The 18,165-nt window shown below is 46.8% G+C and overlaps 1 protein-coding gene across 3 annotated transcripts in view; it reads right to left on the minus strand.

Moving 5' to 3' along the window:
• Positions 1-18,165, minus strand: part of CHN2 (chimerin 2) — a 568,891-nt gene that overhangs the window by 84,117 nt on the left and 466,609 nt on the right. For all 3 annotated transcript variants that reach the window (XM_063921963.1, XM_063921964.1, XM_063921965.1), the window contains exon 8: positions 6,728-6,812. In XM_063921963.1, the coding sequence (XP_063778033.1) occupies positions 6,728-6,812 (85 nt within the window). The remainder of the gene's footprint in view (positions 1-6,727; positions 6,813-18,165) is intronic.

Consider the following 18,165-nt stretch of genomic DNA (forward strand, 5'->3'; position numbering starts at 1 on the left):
AATAGGTATATGCAGGTAAGCATCATGTATGTCCAGGGATACCATATAGTCCTTGTGCACCAAAGCCAGAACAATAGAGCAAAAAGTTTCCATACGGAATTTGGAAACTTTCACAAACTTGTTCAAAGACTTGAGGTTGAGAATGGGCCAGGAAGAACCATTCGGTTTCGGAACTAGGAACAGCGTTGAATAGTACCCCCTGCCTCTCTGAGCCAGAGGCACTGGCACTATCACTCCCGTGTCCAGGAGAGATTGCACCACCAGATGGAGAGTTTTTGCTTTCGCCGGATCCGTAGGGACGTTTGTCAAGCAAAACTGGCGAGGGGGACATTTCTTGAAAGAGATGGTGTATCCGTGAGCGACGACTTCCCTTACCCAGGCATCCGAAGTGGTCTGTGATCATACCGGAGCAAACCGTAGAAGTCGGCCTCCCACCCTGGGATCCCCCAGAGGGAGGCCCGCCCCGTCATGTGGCAGGCTTGTCTGTTTTGGAAGCAAAAGAAAAAGTAAGCTGAGCGCTCAGTGAATGGTGGTGTATAAATGATTGTCAGCAGCGACTTGGGAAGGGAATGCCAATCCCCTAAAACAAACCTAGGTAAGAAAATATATGTACCAAGTTGCGCTCAACAATCAAATGTAAAAAACATTTATTTTGATACATAAAATGTAATAATAATTACAACATTTCTCCCGGGAGTATAGTTCACAATTCAACATAAGAATACCTTGTCTTTACGTCTAGATAATTAATACTGTTCTTATGGCTAGAATAAATATTCCTATTATTTCATAACATATAACCCCGGAGGTGTCGTTTTATATATAACAGCAACCGTGATTAGTGCCTGTTAAAAATTAATTAATAGTCTGTGTTTGCATACATGTAACTCACATGTTCCATAAGAGTCCCGAACAGTCCTGAGAGTGTGTGACTGAGTATTAATTCCAATGGTCCTGGAGTGAAAAGGACCTTTGCAGCAATGAATTGACGCTCAAATGAATGATGATATGAGCCAATACACTGTATCGGAAACCACGAGCCGCTATATTGGTGACGGGAGGGAGAGCCCGGAGCGATGTTGCTGAGGTCAGCCGCTAACCCTTGCACGGGGGATGGAGAGCAGTGCCTGATGTAACCGCCGGGCTGGATGGATTACGGCTATGCAGAGCTGACAAGCGGCTGCAATGTCCAAACGGCTGGATGTTACCTTGCGTGGCGCGGTATGGACGGGCTCTCAACTGAAGGCGGCTGACTTGTGCTCCCACGGGCAGCTCCGATTGAGCCTCCCTGCAGTCACTGGTGTATATGGAGGACAAATCGACACTCTGGCGGCGGCTGGTCAGTGGTATGCCGTGGTGGCGACAATTATGAAAAGACTGGTTTCCTACACAGGCTCAGTTTGAATCAGACTCCAAGTAGTGTTAACAATAATGAACACCTGTATCTGTTTTGGAAGCAGGCTGACGGGCAGCCCAGGCACGTTTAGGTTTGGGCTTAGTGGGTTTGGAAGTGCGAGCCTGTTTCGGGTACGCCTGACCCTTTGCTTTACCTGGAGGTCGAAAGGAATGGAAGGAAGTACTCTTAGCCTTCGGGGCCGAAAGTGTAGTACTAGGTAGACATGCAGTCTTAGCCGATGCTAAGTCAGCAACAATCTTATTGAGGTCTTCCCCAAAAAGTATGTTTTCCTTAAAAGGGATCACCTCCAAGGTCTTTTTAGAGTCTAGATCTACAGACCAGGACCGCAACCAGAGGATCCGGCGAGCCAGAATAATCGTAGTAGACGCTTTGGCCGCCAAGATACCTGCATCAGATGCCGCCTCCTGAATATAATGAGAGGCTGTAATAATGTATGAAAGACACTGTCTAGCATTATCAGGAAAATTAGATGGTAGTTCCGCTTCAACTTCCTGAACCCAGGCCTCAATAGCTTTAGCAGCCCAAGAGGCCGCAATAGTAGGCCTGTGCACAGCTCCAGCAAGAGTGTAAATAGACTTCAAGTAACCCTCCACACGCTTATCCGTCGGTTCCTTCAGAGAGGTGATGGTAGTGACAGGCAGAGCAGAGGACACCACCAGACTCGCGACTTGTGTTTCCCAATTTTTACTTAACTCTGCAGCGAGGGGATAACGAGCTAGCATCTTTTTAGATAGGGAGAATTTCTTTCCTGGAGACTCAAAGGATTCCTGACGTATGTCAACTAAGTGGTCAGAGTGGGGCAAAACTAATTTATTAACCTTCTGACGCTTGAACTTATCTGGTTTCTTAGAGGTAGCTGGAGGTTCTTCGTCATCATCAATTTGAAGAATCAGCCCGATAACCTCTAAGAGGTCAGGAACATCCACTTGTGTCATAGATTCCCCATCAGAAGCATCTGCATCAGTGTCTGATATGCGCCATCTTTATCAGATGAAGTATCTGAAACATGTGTGGCTTGTGAGGAAGTAATAGCCCGCTTAGATGACCCCTTGGTCTTAGGCGGGCGAGGGTTAGGATTTTGCTTAGCCAAAGATTGATTTAATTGTTGTAACTGAGAGGACAGAGTAGCTGCCCATGGCGGATTAACTGCAGGGACAATATGTGGCTGTAATGGCACAGGAGGTCCCATAGGGGGAGCAAGTCTAGTTACCAGCGTAGTCAGTAAATTCGAAAATGTAGCCAGGCCACGGCGGGTCATGATTCGCCCCCGTTGCTGTAGACTGACTGAGGGGTATAAAACCCCCAGTACCTGAACCCTCAGCTGCAATATTCTCCTCAGAGACATCCATGGCAGTAGCACTGCATGTTGCCGGATCAGCCATAGAATTATCACCCTGTTTAGCTGACATTATATGAAGGCGTAACCGCAGGGCAAAATAGTACAATATAAGCAGACAAAGTACCTGGCAGAAATCCCCCTGTATAGTGTGACTGCAAGCAGAGCACACACAGAGGATTTAAGAGGTATATGGTGACTGTAATACACAGAGAAAAATACCACAAGAGTATATCCTGTGAAACACTATATTATATGAGAACCCTGATGCATTTAGCCCCCTTCAGGATACAGAATATAGGGTTAGCGGTATATGTGAGATACACGGAATGGAAATCACACAGCAGCTACTGGCACACACACGGTGACATGTACAATGCAGAATTTATCACAAACAACAATAAAACTGCACTGGACTAGCAATACTAAGTAACTGCACTACAAAGTAAAGCTATATATGTATATAGATATAACAATGCACAGTAAAAACTGGATGTATATCCCAGGGGACTTGTATTAAATAGCCCTGAATGTATGCACTTGTTCTTAACTAACACTGTCTAAAAGACATGTAGAATACTTAAGTGTCCTGTAAATGCTCAGCACTGATGATGCAGGCGGCTTTACAGAGGAGACAGTGCCCAGCAGTCCCAAAGTCAGCTCAGCATGTGTGTAATGGCGTCCAAACGCTGATAGGGAGGGTGGCAGAGAGATGCTCTGGGGCGGGAACATTAGCGGTAAATGGCGCCTGGGGCAGGGGGAGGGGCAACAGGTCAGAGCCTTATCCCCTTGCTGGACTTCACCACCGGGTACTGCGGGCCTTAGCACAACGGATTATGAGGTAATCCCACCTGTGCCCTTGCCCTGGTGGTCTAGTGGGGTCCCTGTACGGCCACAGTGTCCACGCCAGCATGCGCGGTCCGTCTCCCAGAGACCATGCCAGATCGCGATTTGCAATGGGTCCCGCATGGGGGACCGTCTTACCTCCTCCCTTGATGCGGCCATGCGATCCTGGAGAGCAGTGGCAAGTCCGTGTGCCCTAATGGAAACCGGAGCCCTCTGCTGTAAGTACCCGGCAACCAGGGCGTGGGAGTATACAGCGCTGCCGGGGGAGGTGAGGGAGCCGCAGCATGATATGTCAAAATGACATATAGCACTTGTAAATGCCTATGTTGCGGCCCTTGAAGTCTTCTGTCTTCTGAAAAGCTCTTTCCAGGGCTGCCCAGCGCAGCCCTCCCTGTTAGCTGCCTGCACCAACTTACAACTGAGCTCCAGTGCCTGGAGGCGGAGATATTGAGGAGGCGGCACTAAGCATCCTGGGAACAGTCAAAGCTTTTAGCCTGTTGGTGCCTCGGATCAAGATCCAACTCTACACCCCGATGTTATCCCTGTGGAACCCCAGTGTACCCCGCTGCAGAAATACACAATTACAAAAAATAAAAAAATGGAAATTGTACACAGCAATAAGACAACTGGCCAAATGTAACAGCCTGCAATATATCAGCCATTTAGCTGCTAGATTTAAAGCAGCAATTGTTTTAAAGGCAAGACCAACCCTTTTGCTCTTTAAACAATTGCCACTTTTATTCTAGCAGCTAAATCGCCAAGCTCTTGCAGCTGCCTGGAAAACACAGCAAGGAGATTTGCCCCATGAGGTGTAAGTCGTAATTACCGACTTCCTGGCTGCCCCCTCCGGTAGTCACGTTGGCACAGCAAGGGGCGGTGCGGGGGATGAAGTGCTTGCAAACAGACCCTTAATCTCTCATAATGATAATTCAGTGTCTATAGCCGCATATAGTGGGTGTCTCAGTCCTTCCACATTCGGACGCACAGATGTAGACCAGGGAACTGCTGTTGCATTTGCATAAAGTCACAGGAATGCGTCCAAATGATGCAGACAAGGACACGGATGCCCACTGTCTACAAGAACAAGCTAGATTACTGTATCATTAAGCACATTTGACGGTAAGAATTACTCCACCAATAATAAGACACTGACACAATACTGACACACGAAAGCAAATATTCAATACTAAAGAAAATTCACACAAATACTGTACACTAATTGGGACATATTCTGAAAATATAGAAGATAAACCTTTTCCAGGGAGGGTGCTAATTATTCACAAGTAAAGAGTTTAACACAGTTTGTTTGAAGCACAAAACCAAGAACTGAAAAATATAAGATAGTGTTTGGGGTTTTATAACAGAAAAAGCTAACTGCAGGCTATAAAATAATGATGAACTTGTACCCTTTCATCATATTATACATCAATGAATTGCATGGATAGCCTCAGGGCGTCTTTAAATTAGGAACAAAATATTTGCCAAGATAGCCCATATTAAATGAAGCATAATTTGTCCTAAGGACAGTGAGTTCTGTCCTGTTACCGGAGGCCATACATCTATTAAATGTTTAAATAGCATCTCAAATGAGTCCCAGCCATCAACACGACTTATGTCAACGACCTGTCAGCTGCTGCAAAAGTCACTTGTAACGTGGTGGTCATAATAGTTGTCTAGAAATGTATATGGAAGATATCCATACACACATAAGCTGCTCACAGGCCAAGCCTGTGATGGCAGGGGTTCTGCAGTAGAGCAACAGAATTGTCGATGGTCACTGACTAATGATATCTGATGGTGTAATTAGTCTGATGAATACATGGGAACATTTCCAAATATTTTTGCAGTCATTTGTTACCATTTATTTGTCTGCTCATGATAAACAGTGGGTTTTGGGCCACAAAGCTCTACAATGAAGGGCAGTGGATAAAACAAATGTGTATGCGGTCAGCATGTCGGCAGTAACTAGGTCTACAGTGACTATGGCCACATGACAATGGCGGTAATGCTTCTTACTGCATTTTCCCTGTGCAGGTTTACAGCTTTAAATATGCTGCTTACTGGCTTGCTGAGACCTATAAGAACTGCACATTCAAAATGCTCTAAGTAGCATTAGACCCGTGTCGGGATCCTGTGTCGGCATTGTCATGTCTGCACAATCACTGTGGACAGCCTTGGGGCTACTAGCAAGATATTTTCACCAAACATGTTGCCCCCACTAGCTGCACTCGCTTGGGTAAATTTACTAAGGTGGGAGGTTTTTTAGAACTGGTGATGTTGCCCATAGCAACCAATCAGATTCCATATATTATTTTCTAGAAGCAGCTAGATAAATGTTAAGCAGAATCTGATTGGTTGCTATGGGCAACATCACCAGTTCTAAAAAAAACCTCCCACCTTAGTAAATTTACCCCACTGACTGCTATGCACTCCTATCAGATATTCGGCACTATCCAATGCTGCAGCTGCATACATCTCCCACCAACATCATTCTCCCATGTCCTTATATGTTATACCCACGCCAGGTGACAGGTAACAGCTGCACTTTCCTCTTAGCATATCCCGGCCTGGACAACATGTAGCGATCCAGCTGTTGTGAAATTATAAGTCCCATCATTACCTGACAGCTATCAGCTATCTGGAAGAGCATTCTGCTGCATGTAGCTTCACAACACCCAGAGCGCTACAGGTGGTCCAGACCTGCCATAGTAAAGCAGCTGCATTTATCTTCCGATGGCCTGATTTACTAAAATACAGAAAAGTAAAAGTTGGGGCTTTCCACAACATCCAATAAGATTCTAATATTTACCTAGATTCAATTGTACTAGAATAGATGACTGAGAGTTAGAATCTAATTGGCTGCTATAGGCAACTCTTGTCCATTTAGGAGCTGCAGTAAATCTAGCGCTATATTAATTTCTCAACCAATCCACTCCATACTGTTCCCCCTGAAACATCTGACCAAGGAAGAGGCCTCTAAAAGCAGCGATTGTGTCATCAGTCTCTGTGGGAACAGCCTTGGTGTAATATGTGATTATATAGGGGATTCCGATTTATTGTCCGGTCTTTTGATCTTGGCAACTAAGCACAATAAATACAATAGAGTGCATGATATATGGTTACTTTACCTGAGCACCTGACTCCCTGAGCAATGAGACCCCACATGAAGTTAGCACAGTATTCGCACCAGTGTGGCCCCCGAAATGTATGCACCTGGAAAGAGAGACAAGACATAGTTACAAGACTGCACCACTAGCTCTTACTATGTCACTACTTTACTGTATGATGAACAATTGCTCATTATTGGTGCTACATCATACATACTATATCTTGTAAATCTGTAAGATTTTGACTATATAGTCAAAATCGGAAGGAAAGTTAATGCAAATCGGAAGGTGTTATGTTTCTTGCGATACCGATTCGATCCCGATTCGTGGTCCCATTAGATAGGCTGTGCAGGCAAGTCAATCTCGACTATCTAGTGTACTATCTGATACAAAGTATAGTCAAAAATAAGAATTTACTCACCGGTAATTCTATTTCTCGTAGTCCGTAGTGGATGCTGGGAACTCCGTAAGGACCATGGGGAATAGCGGGCTCCGCAGGAGACTGGGCACTCTAAAGAAAGATTAGGTACTATCTGGTGTGCACTGGCTCCTCCCTCTATGCCCCTCCTCCAGACCTCAGTTAGGGAAACTGTGCCCGGAAGAGCTGACAATACAAGGAAAGGATTTTTGGAATCCAGGGTAAGACTCATACCAGCCACACCAATCACACCGTACAACTTGTGATAACCTTACCCAGTTAACAGTATGAACAACAACTGAGCCTCACTCAACGGATGGCTCATAACAATAACCCTTATTAAGCAATAACTATATACGCGTATTGCAGAAAGTCCGCACTTGGGACGGGCGCCCAGCATCCACTACGGACTACGAGAAATAGAATTACCGGTGAGTAAATTCTTATTTTCTCTGATGTCCTAGTGGATGCTGGGAACTCCGTAAGGACCATGGGGATTATACCAAAGCTCCCAAACGGGCGGGAGAGTGCGGATGACTCTGCAGCACCGAATGAGCAAACACAAGGTCCTCCTCAGCCAGGTTATCAAACTTGTAGAACTTTGCAAAGGTGTTTGAACCCGACCAAGTAGCCGCTCGGCAAAACTGTAAAGCCGAGACCCCTCGGGCAGCTGCCCAAGAAAAGCCCACCTTCCTTGTGGAATGGGCTTTTACCGATTTTGGATGCGGCAGTCCAGCCGCATAATGCGCCTGCTGAATCGTGCTACAGATCCAGCGAGCAATAGATTGCTTTGAAGCAGGAGCACCCAGCTTGTTGGGTGCATGCAGGATAAACAGCGAGTCAGTTTTTCTGACTCCAGCCGTCCAGGCTACATAGATTTTCAAAGCCCTGACTACATCAAGTAACTTGGAGTCCTCCAAGTCCCGAGTAGTCGCAGGCACCACAATAGGTTGGTTCAAATGAAACGATGATACCACCTTTGGGAGAAATTGGGGACGAGTCCTCAATTCTGCCCTGTCCATATGGAAGATCAGATATGGGCTTTTACATGACAAAGCCGCCAATTCTGACACACGCCTAGCCGATGCTAAGGCCAACAACATGACCACCGTCCACGTGAGATACTTTAGTTTCACGGTCTTAAGTGGCTCAAACCAGTGGGATTTCAGGAAATCCAACACAACGTTAAGATCCCAAGGTGCCACTGGTGGCACAAAAGGAGGCTGAATATGCAGCACTCCGTTAACAAACGTCTGAACTTCAGGCAGTGAAGCCAGTTCCTTTTGAAAGAAAATGGATAGGGCCGAAATCTTGACCTTTATGGATCCTAATTTTAGGCCCATAGTCACTCCTGACTGTAGGAAGTGCAGGAATCGACCCAGCTGGAATTCCTCTGTAGGGGCCTTCCTGGCCTCACACCAAGGAACCTATTTTCGCCATATACAGTGATAATGTTTTGCTGTCACGTCTTTCCTAGCCTTTATCAGCGTAGGAATAACTTCATCCGGAATGCCCTTTTCAGCTAGGATCCGGCGTTCAACCGCCATGCCGTCAAATGCAGCCGCGGTAAGTCTTGGAACAGACAGGGCCCCTGTTGCAACAGGTCCTGTCTGAGAGGCAGAGGCCATGGGTCCTCTGAGAGCATTTCTTGCAGTTCCGGGTACCGAGTCCTTCTTGGCCAATCCGAAGCAATGAATATTGTACTCACTCCTCTTTTTCTTACAATTCTCAGCACCTTGGGTAGGAGAGGAAGAGGAGGACATACAAAGACCGACTGGAACACCCACGGTGTTACCAGTGCGTCCACAGCTATCGCCTGAGGTTCCCTTGACATGGCGTAAAACCTTTTTAGCTTTTTGTTGAGGTGGGACGCCATCATGTCCACCTGTGGCAGTTCCCATCAATTTGCAATCTGCGTGAAGACTTCCTGATGAAGTCCACACTCTCCCGGGTGAAGGTCGTGCCTGCTGAGGAGGTCTGCTTCCCAGTTGTCCACTCCCGGAATGAACACTGCTGACAGTGCGCTTACTTGATTCTCCGCCCAGCGAAGAATTCTGGTGGCTTCCACCATCGCCACCCTGCTCCTTGTGCCGCCTTGGCGGTTTACATGAGCCACTGCGGTCTGACTGGATCAGAACCGGTTGGTCGCGAAGCAGGATCTCTGCTTGACTTAGGGCGTTGTATATGGCCCTTAGTTCCAGGATATTGATGTGAAGGAAAGTCTCCTGACTTGACCACAGACCTTGGAAATTTCTTTCCTGTGTGACTGCCCCCCACCCTCGGAGGCTTGCATCCGTGGTCACCTGGACCCAGTCCTGAATGCCGAATCTGCAGCCCTCGAGAAGGTGAGCACTCTGCAGCCACCACAGGACAGACACCCTGGCCCTGGGGGATAGGGTGATTAACCGATGCATCTGAAGATGTGATCTGGACCACTTGTCCAGTAAGTCCCATTGGAAGGTCCTCGCATGGAACCTGCCTCAGGGAATGGCCTCGTATGATGCCACCATCCTTCCCAGGACTAGAGTGCAGTGATGCACTGACACCTGTTTTGGTTTTAATAGATTCCTGACCAGTGTCACGAGCTCCTGAGCTCTCTCTATCGGGAGATAAACCCTTTTCTGATCTGTGTCTAGGATCATGCCTAGGAGAGGGAGATGAGCTGTAAGAACCGACTGCGACTTTGGAATACATAGAATCCAGCCGTGTTGCCGTTTCACTTCCAGAGAAAGTGATACGCTGTTCAGCAGCTGCTCTCGTGATCTCGTTTTTATGAGGAGATCGTCCGTGATAATAGTGACACCCTGCATCCGCAGGAGTACCATCATTTCCGCCATTACCGTGGTGATATTCTCAAGGCCGTGGAGAGACCAAACGGCAACGTCTGAAATTGGTAATGACAATCCCGTATCTCAATTCTGAGGTACGCCTGATGAGGTGGATAAATGGGGACCTGAAGGTATGCATCCCTTATGTCCCGATTCACGATAAAGTCTCCCCGTTTCAGGCTTGCAATGACCGCTCTTAGCGATTCCATCTTGAACTTGAACCTTTTCAGGTATATGTTCAGGGATTTTAATTCAATATGGGTCTGACCGAACCGTCTGGTTTCGGGACTACAACATGGTCGAATAATAACCCCCTCATGTTGAAGGAGGGGAACCTTGACCACCACCTGTTGAAGATACAATTTGTGAATTGCAGTTAACACTGGTTCCCTCTCTTGGGGGGAAGCCGGCAGGGCCGTCGGTGAGGGGGCATCTTCTCACAGTCCAGCTTGTATCCCTGAGACACAATATCTATTGCCCAGGGATCTAACAGGGAGTGAACCCACTTGTGGCTGAACTTACGAAGGCGTGTCCCCACCGGGCCTAGCTCCGCCTGTGGAGCCCCAGCGACATGCGGTGGATTTTTGTAGAGGCCGAGGAGGACTTCTGTTCCTGGGAACTAGCTGTGTTGTGCAGCTTCTTTCCTCTGCCCCCGCCTCTGACAAGAAAGTACGCACCTCAGACTTTCTTGTTTCTCTATTCGAAAGGCTGCATTTGATAATGTTGTGCTTTCCTAGGCTGTGCAGGAATATAAGGCAAAATATCAGAAATACCAGCTATAGTGTGGAGACCAGGCCCGAGAACCCTTCTCCACACAATCCTCAGCCTTCCATATGCCTCTTAAGTCGGCATCATCTGTCCATTGCATATTACTACAGGACACGTCAAGCAGAAATCGACATAGCTTTGACTCTAGGACCCAGTATACTCATGTCTCTTTGGGCATGTTCTATAATTATATATCTATCACTTAAGACAGCATCTTTAATATATATATATATATATCTATACATACACATATATATATATATATATATATATATATATAAATATCTATATGCATACTAGGGTCTAGAGATGAGCGGGTTCGGTTTCTCTGAATCCGAACCCGCACGAACTTCATGTTTTTTTTCACGGGTCCGAGCGACTCGGATCTTCCCGCCTTGCTCGGTTAACCCGAGCGCGCCCGAACGTCATCATGACGCTGTCGGATTCTCGCGAGACTCGGATTCTATATAAGGAGCCGCGCGTCGCCGCCATTTTCACACGTGCATTGAGATTGATAGGGAGAGGACGTGGCTGGCGTCCTCTCCATTTAGATTAGGAGAGAGAGAGAGAGATTGACCTGAGGCTGATACTGTAGAAGAGAGTGCAGAGTTTAGTGACTGACCACAGTGACCACCAGCAGTGCAGTTGTTTTATTTAATATATCCGTTCTCTGCCTGAAAAAAACGGTACACACAGTGACTCAGTCACATACCATATCTGTGTGCACTGCTCAGCCCAGTGTGCTGCATGCCTGCATCATCTATGTATATATTATATATCTGACTGTGCTCAGCTCACACAGCTTATAATTGTGGGGGAGACTGGGGAGCACTGCAGTGCCAGTTATAGGTTATAGCAGGAGCCAGGAGTACAAGACAGTCACATACCATATCTGTGTGCACTGCTCAGCCCAGTGTGCTGCATCATCTATGTATATATTATATATCTGACTGTGCTCAGCTCACACAGCTTATAATTGTGGGGGAGACTGGGGAGCACTGCAGTGCCAGTTATAGGTTATAGCAGGAGCCAGGAGTACATATTATATTAAAATTAAACAGTGCACACTTTTGCTGCAGGAGTGCCACTGCCAGTGTGACTGACCAGTGACCTGACCACACTGACCACCAGTATAGTTAGTAGTATACTATATTGTGATTGCCTGAAAAAGTTAAACACTCGTCGTGTGACTTCACTTGTGTGGTGTTTTTTTTTTTATTCTATAAAAAACTCATTCTGCTGACAGACAGTGTCCAGCAGGTCCGTCATTATATAATATATATACCTGTCCGGCTGCAGTAGTGATATATATATATTTTTTATATCATTATTTATCATCCAGTCGCAGCAGACACAGTACGGTAGTTCACGGCTGTAACTACCTCTGTGTCGGCACTCGGCAGTCCATCCATAATTGTATACCACCTACCCGTGGTTTTTTTTTCTTTCTTCTTTATACATACATACTACTACATCTCTTTATCAACCAGTCTATATTAGCAGCAGACACAGTACAGTACGGTAGTTCACGGCTGTGGCTACCTCTGTGTCGGCACTCGGCAGTCCGTCCATAATTGTATACCACCTAACCGTGGTTTTTTTTTCTTTCTTCTTTATACATACATACTACGACATCTCTTTATCAACCAGTCTATATTAGCAGCAGACACAGTACAGTACGGTAGTTCACGGCTGTGGCTACCTCTGTGTCGGCACTCGGCAGTCCGTCCATAATTGTATACCACCTAACCGTGGTTTTTTTTTCTTTCTTCTTCATACATACATACTACGACATCTCTTTATCAACCAGTCTATATTAGCAGCAGACACAGTACAGTACGGTAGTTCACGGCTGTGGCTACCTCTGTGTCGGCACTCGGCAGTCCGTCCATAATTGTATACCACCTACCCGTGGTTTTTTTTTCTTTCTTCTTTATACATACATACTACTACATCTCTTTATCAACCAGTCTATATTAGCAGCAGACACAGTACAGTACGGTAGTTCACGGCTGTGGCTACCTCTGTGTCGGCACTCGGCAGTCCGTCCATAATTGTATACCACCTACCCGTGGTTTTTTTTTCTTTCTTCTTCATACATACATACTACGACATCTCTTTATCAACCAGTCTATATTAGCAGCAGACACAGTACAGTACGGTAGTTCACGGCTGTGGCTACCTCTGTGTCGGCACTCGGCAGTCCGTCCATAATTGTATACCACCTAACCGTGGTTTTTTTTTCTTTCTTCTTCATACATACATACTACGACATCTCTTTATCAACCAGTCTATATTAGCAGCAGACACAGTACGGTAGTTCACGGCTGTAGCTACCTCTGTGTCGGCACTCGGCAGTCCGTCCATAATTGTATACTAGTATCCATCCATCTCCATTGTTTACCTGAGGTGCCTTTTAGTTGTGCCTATTAAAATATGGAGAACAAAAATGTTGAGGTTCCAAAATTAGGGAAAGATCAAGATCCACTTCCACCTCGTGCTGAAGCTGCTGCCACTAGTCATGGCCGAGACGATGAAATGCCAGCAACGTCGTCTGCCAAGGCCGATGCCCAATGTCATAGTACAGAGCATGTCAAATCCAAAACACCAAATATCAGTAAAAAAAGGACTCCAAAACCTAAAATAAAATTGTCGGAGGAGAAGCGTAAACTTGCCAATATGCCATTTACCACACGGAGTGGCAAGGAACGGCTGAGGCCCTGGCCTATGTTCATGGCTAGTGGTTCAGCTTCACATGAGGATGGAGGCACTCAGCCTCTCGCTAGAAAAATGAAAAGACTCAAGCTGGCAAAAGCAGTAGCACCGCAAAGAACTGTGCGTTCTTCGAAATCCCAAATCCACAAGGAGAGTCCAATTGTGTCGGTTGCGATGCCTGACCTTCCCAACACTGGACGTGAAGAGCATGCGCCTTCCACCATTTGCACGCCCCCTGCAAGTGCTGGAAGGAGCACCCGCAGTCCAGTTCCTGATAGTCAGATTGAAGATGTCAGTGTTGAAGTACACCAGGATGAGGAGGATATGGGTGTTGCTGGCGCTGGGGAGGAAATTGACCAGGAGGATTCTGATGGTGAGGTGGTTTGTTTAAGTCAGGCACCCGGGGAGACACCTGTTGTCCGTGGGAGGAATATGGCCGTTGACATGCCTGGTGAAAATACCAAAAAAATCAGCTCTTCGGTGTGGAACTATTTCAACAGAAATGCGGACAACAGGTGTCAAGCCGTGTGTTCCCTTTGTCAAGCTGTAATAAGTAGGGGTAAGGACGTTAACCACCTCGGAACATCCTCCCTTATACGTCACCTGCAGCGCATTCATAATAAGTCAGTGACAAGTTCAAAAACTTTGGGTGACAGCGGAAGCAGTCCACTGACCAGTAAATCCCTTCCTCTTGTAACCAAGCTCACGCAAACCACCCCACCAACTCCCTCAGTGTCAATTTCCTCCTTCCCCAGGAATGCCAATAGTCCTGCAGGCAATGTCACTGGCAATTCTGACGAGTCCTCTCCTGCCTGGGATTCCTCCGATGCATCCTTGCGTGTAACGCCTACTGCTGCTGGCGCTGCTGTTGTTGCTGCTGGGAGTCGATGGTCATCCCAGAGGGGAAGTCGTAAGCCCACTTGTACTACTTCCAGTAAGCAATTGACTGTTCAACAGTCCTTTGCGAGGAAGATGAAATATCACAGCAGTCATCCTGCTGCAAAGCGGATAACTGAGGCCTTGACAACTATGTTGGTGTTAGACGTGCGTCCGGTATCCGCCGTTAGTTCACAGGGAACTAGACAATTTATTGAGGCAGTGTGCCCCCGGTACCAAATACCATCTAGGTTCCACTTCTCTAGGCAGGCGATACCGAGAATGTACACGGACGTCAGAAAAAGACTCACCAGTGTCCTAAAAAATGCAGTTGTACCCAATGTCCACTTAACCACGGACATGTGGACAAGTGGAGCAGGGCAGGGTCAGGACTATATGACTGTGACAGCCCACTGGGTAGATGTATGGACTCCCGCCGCAAGAACAGCAGCGGCGGCACCAGTAGCAGCATCTCGCAAACGCCAACTCTTTCCTAGGCAGGCTACGCTTTGTATCACCGGTTTCCAGAATACGCACACAGCTGAAAACCTCTTACGGCAACTGAGGAAGATCATCGCGGAATGGCTTACCCCAATTGGACTCTCCTGTGGATTTGTGGCATCGGACAACGCCAGCAATATTGTGTGTGCATTAAATATGGGCAAATTCCAGCACGTCCCATGTTTTGCACATACCTTGAATTTGGTGGTGCAGAATTATTTAAAAAACGACAGGGGCGTGCAAGAGATGCTGTCGGTGGCCAGAAAAATTGCGGGACACTTTCGGCGTACAGGCACCACGTACAGAAGACTGGAGCACCACCAAAAACTACTGAACCTGCCCTGCCATCATCTGAAGCAAGAAGTGGTAACGAGGTGGAATTCAACCCTCTATATGCTTCAGAGGTTGGAGGAGCAGCAAAAGGCCATTCAAGCCTATACAATTGAGCACGATATAGGAGGTGGAATGCACCTGTCTCAAGCGCAGTGGAGAATGATTTCAACGTTGTGCAAGGTTCTGATGCCCTTTGAACTTGCCACACGTGAAGTCAGTTCAGACACTGCCAGCCTGAGTCAGGTCATTCCCCTCATCAGGCTTTTGCAGAAGAAGCTGGAGACATTGAAGGAGGAGCTAACACGGAGCGATTCCGCTAGGCATGTGGGACTTGTGGATGGAGCCCTTAATTCGCTTAACAAGGATTCACGGGTGGTCAATCTGTTGAAATCAGAGCACTACATTTTGGCCACCGTGCTCGATCCTAGATTTAAAGCCTACCTTGGATCTCTCTTTCCGGCAGACACAAGTCTGCTGGGGTTGAAAGACCTGCTGGTGAGAAAATTGTCAAGTCAAGCGGAACGCGACCAGTCAACATCTCCTCCTTCACATTCTCCCGCAACTGGGGGTGCGAGGAAAAGGCTCAGAATTCCGAGCCCACCCGCTGGCGGTGATGCAGGGCAGTCTGGAGCGACTGCTGATGCTGACATCTGGTCCGGACTGAAGGACCTGACAACGATTACGGACATGTCGTCTACTGTCACTGCATATGATTCTCTCACCATTGAAAGAATGGTGGAGGATTATATGAGTGACCGCATCCAAGTAGGCACGTCACACAGTCCATACTTATACTGGCAGGAAAAAGAGGCAATTTGGAGGCCATTGCACAAACTGGCTTTATTCTACCTAAGTTGCCCTCCCACAAGTGTGTACTCCGAAAGAGTGTTTAGTGCCGCCGCTCACCTTGTCAGCAATCGGCGTACGAGGTTACATCCAGAAAATGTGGAGAAGATGATGTTCATTAAAATGAATTATAATCAATTCCTCCGCGGAGACATTGACCAGCAGCAATTGCCTCCACAAAGTACACAGGGAGCTGAGATGGTGGATTCCAGTGGGGACGAATTGATAATCTGTGAGGAGGGGGATGTACACGGTGATATATCGGAGGGTGATGATGAGGTGGACATCTTGCCTCTGTAGAGCCAGTTTGTGCAAGGAGAGATTAATTGCTTCTTTTTTTGGGGGGGTCCAAACCAACCCGTCATATCAGTCACAGTCGTGTGGCAGACCCTGTCACTGAAATGATGGGTTGGTTAAAGTGTGCATGTCCTGTTTTGTTTATACAACATAAGGGTGGGTGGGAGGGCCCAAGGACAATTCCATCTTGCACCTCTTTTTTCTTTTATTTTTCTTTGCGTCATGTGCTGATTGGGGAGGGTTTTTTGGAAGGGACATCCTGCGTGACACTGCAGTGCCACTCCTAAATGGGCCCGGTGTTTGTGTCGGCCACTAGGGTCGCTTATCTTACTCACACAGTCAGCTACCTCATTGCGCCTCTTTTTTTCTTTGCGTCATGTGCTGATTGGGGAGGGTTTTTTGGAAGGGACATCCTGCGTGACACTGCAGTGCCACTCCTAAATGGGCCCGGTGTTTGTGTCGGCCACTAGGGTCGCTAATGTTACTCACACAGTCAGCTACCTCATTGCGCCTCTTTTTTTCTTTGCGTCATGTGCTGATTGGGGAGGGTTTTTTGGAAGGGACATCCTGCGTGACACTGCAGTGCCACTCCTAAATGGAACCAAACAAGAAAGATGTAGAATCCGTCTAGAGTGCGCAAACAGAAGCAGCTTGATAAGAATAGACACCTAGAGGTATCTCTCTAAAATACCTCTCACCTAAAAATTAGGAGTAAGTGCAAGAAGAGAAGTGGTGTCTATACATACAACCAAGCGCATGTTAAAGGAACCAATGTTGTCTGTAGTCCTATTTCCTGCAGATCTCCAGGGTAATGTTGTTAACCCCAGTAGGAAAAAGCAGATATAAAGTGCATATAGTGAAGCACTGTTTGGAAAATAAAGTGCAAGTGCTGGCACAATATCAAACAACAATTTAATAATTCATCAAAGTAACATATAAAATCTTGTAGCAGCATGTAAGAATATATCTCAAATAGCAGCACATAAAATCCTATAGCAGCATCACAACGTCCTTATGGAAGGTCCTATAAAGTGCAATTACCAGAAGCCAGTAGGTATGAGTGTATCTCAATCAGTCTCCCATAGGCACCTCCTGCTCTGCAACTGCTGGACCTCCGCAATGGATCTCCCAGTCCGGTCTCAGTGCTGGATAAGTCAAGGCTTCTACTGGCTTCTGGTAATTGCACTTTATAGGACCTTCCATAAGGACGTTGTGATGCTGCTATAGGATTTTATGTGCTGCTATTTGAGATATATTCTTACATGCTGCTACAAGATTTTATATGTTACTTTGATGAATTATTAAATTGTTGTTTGATATTGTGCCAGCACTTGCACTTTATTTTCCAAACAGTGCTTCACTATATGCACTTTATATCTGCTTTTTCCTACTGGGGTTAACAACATTACCCTGGAGATCTGCAGGAAATAGGACTACAGACAACATTGGTTCCTTTAACATGCGCTTGGTTGTATGTATAGACACCACTTCTCTTCTTCCACTCCTAAATGGGCCCGGTGTTTGTGTCGGCCACTAGGGTCGCTAATCTTACTCACACAGTCAGCTACCTCATTGCGCCTCTTTTTTTCTTTGCGTCATGTGCTGATTGGGGAGGGTTTTTTGGAAGGGACATCCTGCGTGACACTGCAGTGCCACTCCTAAATGGGCCCGGTGTTTGTGTCGGCCACTAGGGTCGCTAATCTTACTCACACAGTCAGCTACCTCATTGCGCCTCTTTTTTTCTTTGCGTCATGTGCTGATTGGGGAGGGTTTTTTGGAAGGGACATCCTGCGTGACACTGCAGTGCCACTCCTAAATGGGCCCGGTGTTTGTGTCGGCCACTAGGGTCGCTTATCTTACTCACACAGTCAGCTACC

Source organism: Pseudophryne corroboree, chromosome 5, assembly GCF_028390025.1.
Source record: "Pseudophryne corroboree isolate aPseCor3 chromosome 5, aPseCor3.hap2, whole genome shotgun sequence".
Taxonomy (NCBI): Eukaryota; Metazoa; Chordata; class Amphibia; order Anura; family Myobatrachidae; genus Pseudophryne; species Pseudophryne corroboree.